The 14,018-nt window shown below is 31.0% G+C and overlaps 2 protein-coding genes across 2 annotated transcripts in view; both read right to left on the bottom strand.

Moving 5' to 3' along the window:
- Positions 1-14,018, bottom strand: part of LOC112802344 (serine/threonine-protein kinase EDR1-like) — a 101,492-nt gene that overhangs the window by 70,452 nt on the left and 17,022 nt on the right. The window lies entirely within an intron of this gene.
- On the bottom strand, positions 9,575-11,731 carry LOC112802350 (uncharacterized). The gene has a single exon (XM_025845524.3). It carries the CDS (start codon positions 11,553-11,555, stop codon positions 9,912-9,914), a length of 1,644 nt encoding a protein of 547 aa, XP_025701309.1. The 5' UTR covers positions 11,556-11,731; the 3' UTR covers positions 9,575-9,911.

The following is a 14,018-nucleotide window of genomic DNA, read 5'->3' as shown; positions in this document are numbered from 1 at the left end:
CCCAAAATATTGGGCTTGGGTCTCACAAAGGAGAGAAAAAAACCCAACAAATCTCCCCCTTTTCGACTAGGTGGAGGCCCTCGCCATTCCGGCGATCAAACAACATGTTTCAAACTTTTCTCTTGACAATGCTTTTGTCATCATATCAGCACCATTGTCATCAGTGTGAACTTTCTCAAGTTCCAACAACTTGGAATCTAACACATCCCGTATCCAGTGATACCTAACATCGATATGTTTAGATCTTGGATGAAAAGTAGAATTCTTGGCAAGATGAATAGCACTTTGGCTATCACACAACAAGACATAACGGTCTTGCTTAAAACCAAGTGCTGCAAGAAACTTCTTCATCCACAACAACTCTTTACATGCTTCAGTTGCTGCAATAAACTCTGCCTCTGTGGTAGAAAGTGCAACACACTTTTGTAGCCTTGACTGCCATGAAATAGCTCCCCCTGCAAACTTGACCAAATAACTTGAAGTAGACTTTCGAGAATCAATATCTCCTGCCATGTCTGCATCAGTAAAGCCAACTAGCAAAGGTTTCTCACCACCAAAACTCAAACTCAAGTTAGTTGTACCTTTGAGATATCTCATAATCCATTTAACAGCATTCCAATGTTCTTTACCTGGATTAGAGAGAAAACAACTCACTGTACCAACCGCATGAGCAATGTCTGGTCTAGTACACACCATAGCATACATCAAGCTTCCAACAGCTGAAGCATAAGGAATTTCATTCATTGCTTGTTTCTCCCCATCAGTGGTTGGACACTGCTTAGTACTCAACTTAAAATGAGGAGCAAAAGAACTAGCAACACATTTGGCATCATTCATGCCAAACCTTTGAAGCACCTTCTTTATGTACTTCTCCTGTGACAAATAAAGCTTCTTGGAATCTCTATAACGAGTAATAGTCATGCCCAAAATCCGTTTGGCAGGACCCAAGTCCTTCATAGCAAAGAACCTGCTCAACTGTTTCTTCAACTCATTAATCCTCAAAGCATTCTTGCCCACAATCAAAATATCATCCACATAAAGCAAAAGAATGATAAAATCATCATCAGAAAATTTTTGCACAAATACACAATGATCTGAAGTTGTCTTACGGTAACCATGCTTCCCCATAACAGATTCAAACTTCTTGTACCACTGTCTTGGAGCTTGCTTCAACCCATAAAGACTCTTCTTAAGCTTGCACACAAAATCTTCCTTTCCTTTAACAACAAAGCCCTCCGGTTGCTCCATGTAGATCTCCTTATCTAAATCACCATGAAGAAAAGCTGTCTTCACATCCATTTGCTCAATCTCTAAATCAAGAGACGCTGCTAATCCAAGCACAGCACGAATGGATGACATCCTCACAACAGGAGAAAAGATCTCCTCATAATCAACACCTTTTCTCTGGCTAAAACCTCTAACAACCAATCTAGCCTTATACCGAGGCTTAGAATTGTGTTCTTCATTCTTGATTCTGAATACCCATTTGTTCTTCAAAACTCGCATACCCTTCCGTAGCTTCACCAACTCATAGGTATCAGTCTCAAGCAAGGACTTCATTTTTTCTTGCATAGCTTCAAGCCATTGAGCTTTGCTTTCATCTTCAACAGCCTCTCCAAAGCATTCAGGTTCTCCCCCATCAGTCAACAAAATAAACTCATGTGGAGAATACCTTGACGAAGGCTTCCTCTCTCTTGTAGACCTTCTGAGAGCATTTGCAGGAATTTCCAAAGTTGGTTCTTCATCTTGATCATCATCACCAACTTCATCAAGTATCGGATCAACTGTTCCATCTTCACCTGCACCTGTATCATGCTCATTATTTTGAGCTTCAACTCTACCATCTTCTACTAAAGGCATAGAGGGAGTAATATCCAAGTCAGAAAAATCATCACTAGGCTGAACCATTGGCTTCTCCGCATGATCAACATCCTTCAATGTTTGGTCTTCAACAAAGACAACATCTCTACTTCGAATCACCTTCTTGTTAATAGGATCATAAAACCTGTAACCAAACTCATCCATGCCATAGCCAATAAAAATACACTGCCTAGTCTTTACATCAAGTTTAGATCTCTCATCTTTAGGAATATAAACAAAAGCTTTACATCCAAAGACTCTTAAATGATCATAAGAAACATCATTACCTGACCATACCTTCTCTGGCACTTCAAATTGCAAGGGAACACATGGTGTCCGGTTCAAGACATGAACAACAGTGCTCAAAGCTTCACCCCAAAAGGATTTTGCCAATCCAGATTGTGACAACAAGCACCTAACTCTTTCAACCAGTGTTCTGTTCATCCTTTCAGCCAAGCCATTCAACTGAGGAGTCTTTGGAGGAGTCTTCTGATGTCTTATACCATGCTCTTTACAATAAGCATCAAATGGACCTGAGTACTCACCACCATTATCAGTACGAATGCATTTCAACTTCTTCCCAGTTTCTCTTTCAATAGAAGCTTGAAATTGCTTGAACACATTCAAAACTTGATCTTTGGTCTTTAAAGTGTAAACCCATAATTTTCTAGAATGATCATCAATAAAGGTTACAAAATAGATAGACCCTCCAAGTGTTCTTGTCTTCATCGGCCCACATACATCAGAATGCACCAAGTCAAGTATCTCCGGCTTTCTTGAAGGTGGATGGCTCTTAAAAGAGACCCTGTTTTGTTTTCCAGCAAAACAATGATTGCACTTTTGCAAAGCAACCTTACAACCAGATAAAAGATTCCTCTTGGATAACATATTCATACCCTTCTCACTCATATGACATAATCTCTTATGCCATAAATCAGTTTCATCAACAAACTCAGCAGCATTAACAACATCTTTCACAATCTTTGCTTGAGTTAAATAAAGAGTAGAGTGTCTTGTACCTCTAGCAACAACCATGGAACCCTTGGTGAGCTTCCAGCTATCACGAGAAAATGAGCTATCCAAGTCTTCATCACACAACTTACCAACAGAAAGTAAGTTCAACCGAATATCCGGAACATGCTTCACACGCTTCAAAGTCAACTTGGTACCGTTGGAGGTTTCTAAGCAAACCTGTCCAACACCAGCACATTTTGCAACACCTTGATGAGCCATTTTCACGTCACCAAAATCACCAGGAGTATAGGACGTAAACAAATCCCTCCTAGATGTAACATGAATAGAAGCACCGCTATCAATCACCCAACTAGTGCTATTATCAACAAGGTTAACAGATTCAAACTCCTCAACAACAAGAAAATCATCATAAGTTACATTAACCTTGTCTTCCTTGTTACCATCATTTTTATTTGTGCTCTTGTCTTTACTTGCCTTGGCTTTCTCCTTCTTTAGCTGCCAACAAAATCTCTTCACATGTCCCTTTTGACCACAATGATGACATTCAATATTCTTATACTTTCCTCGAGACTTGCTTCTGCTTTGATCTCTACCTTTAGGACCTCGACTTTTGCTTCTCCCCCTAGACTCAGAAACAAGAACATCTGAATGTGTAGTCGATGTACCTTGTGACTTTCTTCTCATCTCTTCATTCAAAATACTACTCTTGGCAAGATCCATAGAGATTACACCATCAGGAGCAGAATTGGACAATGACATTCTGAGAATTTCCCACGAGTCTGGTAAGGAGTCAAGAAGTAACAATCCTTGAACCTCTTCATCAAACTTGATGCCCATGGAAGATAACTGATTCATAATTCCTTGGAAATTATTCAAGTGATCTGTCATTGATGTCCCATCTGTATACTTCAAAGCCAACAACTGCTTGATCAAAAACATCTTGTTATTCCCAGTTTTCCGAGCATACAACTGTTCAAGCTTAATCCAAAGGGTCCGAGCATGTGTCTCTCCAATAATATGGTTCAACACATTATCGTCAACCCACTGCCTAATATATCCACAAACTTGTCTATGCAACAAAGTCCAATCATCATTAGACTTATCATTAGGCTTCTCTGTACCAAAAACTGGTTGATGAAAATTTTTGACATAAAGCAAATCTTCCATCTTTGACTTCCACAAATCATAATTAGGACCATTAAGAGTGATCATCCTACTAGTATTAGTATTAACTTCCATTGTTCACAGAATCACAAGCCCAGAAAAATACCAACAAGCTCTGATACCAGTATGAAAGAGCCTAGCAGCGGAAACGACACAAATATCCAACACAAGAACAATATGGAAGCACTCACAACACAATATGGCAGCAACTATAACAAGCAAATATAGCAAGTAAAGCAATAACAAGAACACACCAAGATTTTAACTGCCATTTGAAACTTGCTGCTTTGGACAAAAACGGAAATTCTGTTTTTCCCTTTTTTTTCTCTCTTTTGTGGCTACTCTCTATCACTCTCAATAACCCTAAAAAAACTGAATTAGGGTTGTGACACTAGGGTGCAAGAATACACCCCCAAAATGTTGGGCTTGGGCCTCACAAAGGAGAGAAAAAAACCCAACACTATTATTGGAGTCCTGAAAGTGTTCACCATCGTTGAATGATGGTGATAAAAAAATTTATTTGGAGAGAAATTATGATTGAATGATGATCGAAAATTAGGAATTGAAAGAATATGTGTAGGGAAAATTAGTATTTGGAGACAAAATTAGCGAACACTCAAAATGCAAATTTTTTTTTCAGATATCGAACCAAATTTTAGTTTAAAAACAAGTGAAAATGATATCGTGTTCTCATGACTAGAAATATATTAGTCATTCATGTTTTTTACTGTAATATCTGTTTCTACTTTCTAAATATATTGTATTAACTAGACTATATCTAAAGTCACATGACATTATTATTAATTTAATTCAAATTCAATAATATATAAGACAATAATAAACAATATAATTCAAATTCAATAATATAAAAATTAGTTACATGTAGAATATAATAACTTCTTATAAATTGATTAGGTGAAACTTAACCAATGATATCTTGCAGGAACTAATACTAGAAAATTAACAATAAATAATAAATTATCATATAATATTGACACAAAAAATTATCATATAATATTAGTAAAATTTATATTAACATTTCATAATAAATACTTCATATAAAATATACTAGCGATCACAATTTATAGCTCCAACAATTACCAGCACCAAAAGTTTTAATATAGTTAACCATTTTTTCTTCTGCTCCAAGGTAGAATCGCAACATTTTAATGACATAAAAGTTAAATGACCTATGCCTACAAATGGTAAAACCTGAAAAGAACTGCATTGTAGATTGCATAACGAAAACTGAAAAAAAAAATAAATAAAAAATACTATTCAACTTGAGCTCCCACTTTGTATGTCAGTGAAAATGAACAAAGAATTGGTTAACTATATTAAAATTTTCCCTTTCTGTAGAGTCTCAAACAACTCTTGATGACAGAGCCATCTTGTTCTTGATGAACTTGCAATATCCAAAACACATTGTATATCCATATACTCTCACCATAAAGCAAAATTATTCCCTTTGCAGTATCAAAGGTTTATTTGGAGTACTGTTTGCTTAAGTCTAAAACTGTTTTATGCAGCACGCACCACACAAAGTTAGAATGGAAGTATATAAATGAAGAACCAAATTATAATGCAAAGATTGGCTTTGCAAAGTTTATAGCAACAGCAATATTTCATCCGTTTGAGATGAAGTGATTTTTGTTTGAGTTTCATGAGAAAAGTGAATTAGTTAGGATCTGAATTAGTTATATTAATTAGTTACTAGATCCAGAGTTTGTTTGTCAGACCATCACCTTGTATCCATATATATATAATTGAGTGAGCCAAATTCAATTGAGATTCTTTCACAATCAATAACAACTAAGTTCACTTTCTCACTATTCACAGTGTTCAACAACAAGACTTATTCGTCTTAATGTTCCAAGCTTTTTTGCTTTGTTGGCTGCTGCTCTATTTTAGATTAATAGTCCAACAAAACTTATATATATGAATCTTTGTTTATTTGACGCTGAAATTTTTTTTTATTATTGTTTTTGGGCTGGGGGCTTGCTTGATGAGATTATATTATGAGATTTCATTTCATCAATTGCAACCAAAAGGCATGTACTTAGAGTTATCATAGAGCAATTCAATGATTCTTTAATTCTTTGATCATTTTGCCATATTACAGTATCTTCATCAATGTATTAACATTTTTTTGATGCAAAGAAAGCAGAATAGATTCTGCAGAATTGAAGAAGATAGTATTCTTGAATATGAATTCTATAACAATCTGAATAGTTAAAACACTAGTTCATTATATGTTGTATATAGGGATGGCCAAAAACCTTGAACCCATGGATATCTATTGAGATTATCCTGAGTTTTAACGGACTCATCCCCGTGGGGATTTTGCGAGTCCGTTAAACACCCCCCCCCCCCAAAAATAAATGGGGATGGAAGACAGGGATTGAGGTACCCGCTTAACGGAAACTTGTGAAATTCCTGCGAAGAGGAATTTACTTAAATGCCCTTATACACATAACAAATACGATAAAAATAATAACATAGAATTAGTACTATAATGACAAAAAAAATTACATAACATGTATATTATTCGAATAGGTTATGATGGCTGAATAAGTCACATTGACAAAAAATAATGTAATTGACTTCTGAAATAAAAATTTATCGAACAAAAAATTTTGAAGTAAAGCATGAGTATTAAATTTGAAAAGAACAAAACAAGTACAAAGATGCTGGAGCTATCATACTATTATTGGAGCCCTGAAAGTGTTCGGTATTGTTGAATGATGGTGATAAAAAATATTCGGAGAGAAAAATTATGATTGAACGATGACAATCGAAAATTAGGAAGTGGAAGGATATATGCAGGGAAAATTAGTATTTGGAGGCAAAATTAGCCAACACTCAGAATTCTGTATTGTTTCACTTTAACACCCCCATAACAAAACTCCAAGCCAGTTACTTTTTTTTAAAAATGCTAATAAACAGAGACTTAGAGACAATGGAATAATGTCTACACAAGAAATAATGAAGTAATTTATCTAAGAATTAACAGAAAAACATTCTCCGAAAAAGTATTTCATAATGTACATATTTTCAGCAGAAGCAATTTCCAAGCAATACAACTGAGTAGCATTAATTAAGAAAATGGCCAAAAATCTTGAGATAACTAAACCATATTACTTAGGTTGATGAAAAGAGGGGACATGCATTTTAGAAGGTGGGTTTATTTTTAAGATGGAAGTGAAAACTATATAGCCTTAGAATAAATCCTTAGTACCTATTTAAATTTTCTTTTATATATATATATATATATATGGTGAATGCTATTCAACCCCCTCTAAAATAACATGTAAGTTACTCTTCATTATGTGTTACATTGTAATTGGTCCTTATCTTAACCATAGTTGAGTTATTTTATAATTTATTATTCTTAAAATATCAAAGCTCCACTCCCGTTAATTGAAGCACATTCCACTCCTTCATTCTTTATTTATCACTTTATCACCTAGATTTGGTCCTTCCAAGCACCGTCGCTTTCGTGACAAGAAGCGCTAACGTCATCGCCATGCCCTCCTACACAACCTCTTCCCAGTCTAGCATAATCAGTGCCTCTTTTTGGCGTGAATCACTGCTTACCCACATAATTAATGGTTAATTTGGTTATTAAATTTTTTTATTAAAAAAACATATCTTTATTTAATTACGTGATGGAACATATATTTATATGTAAAATATAATATAATAAAATAAATCTATTCAAAGTATTTAAAAGTATAATTAAAATCATGAACATACAAATATAATAATAAAATTTGTACTCCGAAAAAATAAACATATTTTTTTTATCATACATATATTATTTAAAAATAAATATATTATTAAAATTAATAACAGAAAATTTAAAATGATAAAATTTAACTTTTTTATCATATTTTTTATAGTATTTTTATTTTTTAATTTTTAATTTATTAGTATTTTATTATTTAATTAATAATTAAACAAATTATTTTTATGAAAAATTATTTTTTATATTATATTAGAAAAGAGACCAATATAATAGTTTAAAAAATAAATTGTATAAATATTTAAGAGATAAATATGAAATACATATCTAAGTAATGTTTAGTTTGGTTATTAATTTTTTTATTAAAATAAATCTTTATTTAATTACACGATAGAACATGTATTCATATGTAAAATATAATATAATAACTCTATTTAGAGTACTTAAAAGTATAATTAAAATCAGAAAAAATATATTTTTTATTGTACATAAATTATTTTAAAAAATAATAAATTGTTAAAATTAATAACACAAGTTTAAAATGATAAAATCTAACTTTCTAACAAGTATTTTTTATAGTATTTTTATTCTTTTAATTTTTAATTTATTCGTACTTTATTATTTAATTAATGATTAAATAAATTATCTTCATGATAAATTATTTTTTGCATTATCTTAAAGAAGAGACCAATATAACAGTCTAAAAAATAATGTAAAAATAATTTTTAAATAAAAAATAGATAATATTAAAATTTTTAAATACAAAAGTAAATTATATAGATAGATATTTAAGAGATAAATATGAAATACATGCCTAAAATAAATAAAACAGACAAAAATAATTCTCCATTTTTTAATAGTACTCCTATTTTGTCTGTTTTATTTATTTTAAGTATGTATTTCATATTTATCTCTTAAATCTTTATACAATTTATTTTTTTAACTGCTATATTGGTCTCTTCTCTAATATAATACAAAAAATAATTTTTCATAAAAATAATTTGTTTAATTTTTAATTAAATAATAAAGTACTAATAAATTAAAAAATAAAAAATAAAAATACTATAAAAAATACGGTAAGAAAGTTAAATTTTATTATTTTAAATTTCTGTTATTAATTTTAATAATATATTTATTTTTTAAATAATATATGTATGATAAAAAAATATGTTTATTTGTTTGGAGTACAAATTTTATTATTATATTTGTATGTTCATCATTTTAATTATACTTTTAAATACTTTGAATAGATTTATTTTATTATATTATATTTTACATATAAATACATGTTCCGTCACGTAATTAAATAAATATATATTTTTTTAATAAAAAAATTTAATAACTAAAATTAACTATTAATTATATGGATAAGCAGTGATACATGGCAAAAAGAAGCGCTGGTTATACTAGGAAGGACAAGTTATGGGCGACGGAATTCAACGACGTGACTGAGGGATGATGCACTAAAGAAATAGAGGTTGTGTGGGAAGGCAGTAGATGGCGATGACGTTGGTGCTTCTTGTCACGAACGCATACAGAATCTAGTGATGAAGTGATGAACAAAAAATGGAGGAGTGGAATGTGCTTCAATTAACGGAGTGGAACTTTGATATTTTAAGAATAATAAATTATAAAATAACCTAACTATGTTAAGATAAGGATCAATTACAATGTGACACATAATAAAGGGTAACTTACATGTTATTTTAGAGAGGGTTGGATAGCATTCACCTATATATATATATATATATATATATATATATATATATATATAAAGATACGGAAAAATAAGTTGCACAACAGAATAGTAGAGAACAAACAACAAACAACAAAACAAAATTTTCAATCTTTTGAGTTTTGCTTAATTTTAGCATGATAAATACATGATCTCGTAGAATAACAGTAAAGAACACTCTATTGCTATAAAGAGATCTTAAACATTAAATCTGTAAGCTATAACTAGGAATATCATCTAAAGAATCAATAATGTAGTGGAATGAAAAAGGATGATAGCAATTGCAAAAATCGAAAGTGCAAAATTAATTAATGTTATGACATTGCCAAAGTCCTCTGACCCAACAGACACAGAAATTACAAAACTATGATACATATTCAGCAACAATGAGATGTAATTTCAATTCGAGTTGATGTATCTTACCTTCTTTTATCAATTCAATAAGCCTCTAGCAACCATTTCCCGAAGAAGTTTCTCTGCCATGTCATTCTCATCTTTTTCAAACAAAGCACGAATAACAGTTTCAAAAGTCACAGCATTTGGTAAGCAACCATTGTGTTCCATTTCCGACAGCAGGGCCAATGCTTCTTCAAACAAGCCCTCTCTGCAGAGCCCATTGATCATAATAGTGTATGTCCTCACATTTGGAGGATAGCCTTTCACAGAAAGATCTTTAAAAATCTCTTTTGCAACTACAAGTCTTCCACCTTTGCATAGGCCATCAATAAGTACATTGTACGTGCATATATTTGGATCAATGCCATTCTCTTTCATTTGCTTGAATAACATAAGTGCCTTGTCAACTTGTTTGATATTGAACATCCCATCCAACAAGGAATTGTAAGTGACTACATTAGCGGGTGGACCTCTTTCGTGCATCTTGACAAGAAGCTCCAAAGCACAAGAGATTCTCTTTGATTTGCTCAAGCCATCAATAAGTGTGCTGTAAGTTACCGTGTTTGGAACCAAGTTCTTGCGACGCATCTCTTCGAAGAGATTCAAGGCGTCATCGATCATTTTACTTTTGCAAAAGCCATTAATCATGATATTGTAACTCTGAACATTAGGAAACACTTTATTCTCGGCCATAGTGTTGAATAAATATTTTGCCTTATTTACCTGATTAACCAAACAATATCCATCCATTAAGCTGGTATAAGTAACTACATTTGGTTTCACACCATGTTTTGCCATTACAGCCAATACACTCTTAGCATCTTTGATCATTCCTTCCTTGCATAGCCCATCGATCAAAATACTATAGGTACGAACATTTGGAGTAATGTTTCTAAGCACCATATCACTTAACAAATCAATGGCTTCCTTATATTGACCCTCAAGACACAATCCAAAAATGAGAGAACTGTATGTGATAACATCGGGAGAAATTCCCTTAGCAAGCATTTCAGAGAATAAATGAAAAGCCTGACTTACAAGTGTATCCTTGCAGAGGCTATCAATAATTGCATTGTACATGAAGACATCAGGAGCAATGCCATAACGTGGGATGTTTCTCAACACTTGAATAGCAGCTGATGTGTGTCCGGACTTACAGAGGCCATTGATCAAGGTCCCATAAGTGACTTGATTAAAGTGAAATCCATGAGCCAGCACTCTGTCATGAAAGCGCACTGCTTTTTCAACATTACCACAGAAACAGAGGCCTTTCAGGATTGTTGTCAATGTTACCGTATCAGGTTGATAATCCATTCTGAAAACCTTGGCCAACACAGAGAAAGCAAGCATCATACGACCCATGCCGCAACAACAATTAACTACGATGTTCAAAGTAAATAAGTCGGGAGCGATTCCTCTGGCTTGCAATTGCTGAAAAAGGGAAATGGCGGTGGGGAAATGGTTGGTCTTGGCAAGAGATCCCAAAATCTTGGTGAATTGGATGATGGATGGAGGGCGACGCATAGAGAGCATGCAAGTGAAGGAATCAACAGCTTCATCAACTTGGCGAGTAGAATGAGAGTGAAGGGATGAAGAGGAAGGGAAGGAAAGAAAATTAGGGATTTGGAGAAGAGAATACCTAAAAATGAAAGTGAACCTTGAGGTTGAGGATGACAACATTTTAGTGATTCGCACTTTCGCTGTTGTCTAAGTTTGAGGGAGTTTGCTAACCCTGCGGAAATAGTCCTACGGCTCCTACCCCCCTCCCCCTCCCTGTCACCGATTTAATCCTAATGACATAATAATTGGAGGTCTCCATATTCCACGCCCGTTTTATTTTTATCAACTTTATGAATTGGACCTGGATACCAAATAAATTATAAGGCTTGGGGGAGTAATGGTTTCATTTCATCAATCATCCTGCTCGAGTAAAAAGGTGACCCATCAAATAATAATAATAATAATAATAATAATAATAATAATAAAATTTAATTATTTTGTTAGTTCTTATAATTAAATTAAATTTTTAATTAAGTTTTTAAAATTTAAAAAATTATAATTAAATTTTTATATTAAATAAAAATTTATAATTAAATTTTTATTAGTCATTATTTAAAAAAATATAATAATTCTAAAATATTTATTTTTAAAATAAATAGTATTTTTTAACCAAAAAAATAGAGATGATCTCATTAAAAATTTTAATCTAGTATATGAATTTAATTATAAACTTTTAAATTAATTTAAAGTAAAAATTTGATAAAATTACAAATACCAATACAATAATTAAATATAATAATAATAACAATAAAAGGACATGTAACCTTTAGAAAATTATAGTGTCGATAGATAATTTTAAGGTTTATGATTTAGAGAATTTGTTCAGTAATATAATATTAAAATAGGTCAAATTAGTGTGTTTGAAGTGGTTAGCATCACACTTGCCATAATTTTGTTGGTACACTTAATATATACCTATTTGTAAAATTTTATTCAATTCTATATATTTTTTCGTGTACAGTGGAAGACCAAAAATATTTAATATTATACTAAAAAATAATATACTAAAAAATTTATACTTAGACAATATTCATACTCTAACAATTAATTAGAGTTAATTTTTGTTTATGCCTCTTGATAATTGTTTATTTATATTAAAAAAGCTGTCAAACAATATTGACAAATCATCTTATAATTAAATTCTTATATTAGATAAAAATTTATAATTAGATATTCATTAATTTTGGTGTTCCAAGCTTTTTTATTTTGTTGGCTGCTACTCTATTTTAGATTAATAGTCCAACAAAATTCATGTATATGAATCTTTGTTTATTTGATGCTGAAATTTTATTATTATTATTATTATTATTATTATTATTATTATTATTATTATTATTATTATTATTGGGATGGGGGCTTGCTTGTTTCGATGAGAATATATTATGAGATTTCACGTCATCAATTGCAACTAAAACACATATATTTAGAGCTATCATAGAGCAATTCAATGATTTTTTAATTCTTTGATCATTTTGCCATATTATAGTATCTTCAATATATTAACATTTTTTGAGACAAAGAAAGCAAAATAGATTCTGCAGATTTGGAAGAAGATAGTATCTTTAAACATGAATTCTATAACAATCTAACTAGTTAAATCGTTATATGGTTGTATATTCGGTCAAAAAAAGTTACATCCGTAAATATTTGCTGGGATTATCTGTGACTGAAGGCTAACGGGTATCCGCGCGTAAAATTTTCATGGAAATAAGGATTCACCACGCCAAATAAATAGAATCGGGAGACAGAAATTGAAATTCCAGCTCTACCTGAATGTGACTTTTTTATAAAAAAAAAATTATTTAAATACCCTTATATACATAACAAATACGATAGAAATAATAATATAGAATTTGTACTATAATGACAAAAATTACATAACATGTATAGATTATCATGGCTGAGTAAGTCACATTGACAAAAACATAATGTAATTGACTTTTAAAATAAAAATTTACCAAACAAATAATTTTAACAGTGTATTATCAATCTGGTCATGTCCGTTTTTCAGAACGACAACACGATCTCTCAAAAAAAATAATCTACTTCGGTTTCTGTTCTTTATTTAGTGACACAACGCGGTCTTTATAACTGTTTTTCCTTCAATTCTAAACGAAAAATGATGACGTATCAGGTTCAAAAGTGAACAATGACCTAATTGTCTCTAAATTTAAATTGGTTAAAAGTTTATTTGTCCATATTTTTTAAACGATATCTTTTCTAAATTAATTTTTTATTCATTATATTAATATTCTTTTTCAATAAATTGTTAAATATATAGTATAATAAATACAAACTAATTAATAAATTATTCAAATTTAAAAATATTATTTATTATGAAACTAAATAAATAATTCTCAAATATAATTTTTAAATATATAAATAATAAATATTAAAATACGGTTAATATATTAATAATAATAATAATCCTATGATATACTATTAGTATTATGATCTAGATAATTTTCACAACAAATTGAAAACTAATAAACATATTATTTGATATATAATAATTTTTTTTGAGTAATAACAACTTTGATTTTTTATCTCTCTAAACTAAATTAATAATTCTATTTGATATTT

Source organism: Arachis hypogaea, chromosome 5 (genome assembly GCF_003086295.3).
Source record: "Arachis hypogaea cultivar Tifrunner chromosome 5, arahy.Tifrunner.gnm2.J5K5, whole genome shotgun sequence".
Lineage (NCBI taxonomy): Eukaryota > Viridiplantae > Streptophyta > Magnoliopsida > Fabales > Fabaceae > Arachis > Arachis hypogaea.
This window is presented reverse-complemented; position numbering and strand designations above follow the sequence as displayed.

Bases quoted from the DNA above. Each gene is read 5' to 3' on its own strand.
- LOC112802350 (XM_025845524.3), bottom strand. From the start codon at position 11,555: ATGTTGTCATCCTCAACCTCAAGGTTCACTTTCATTTTTAGGTATTCT.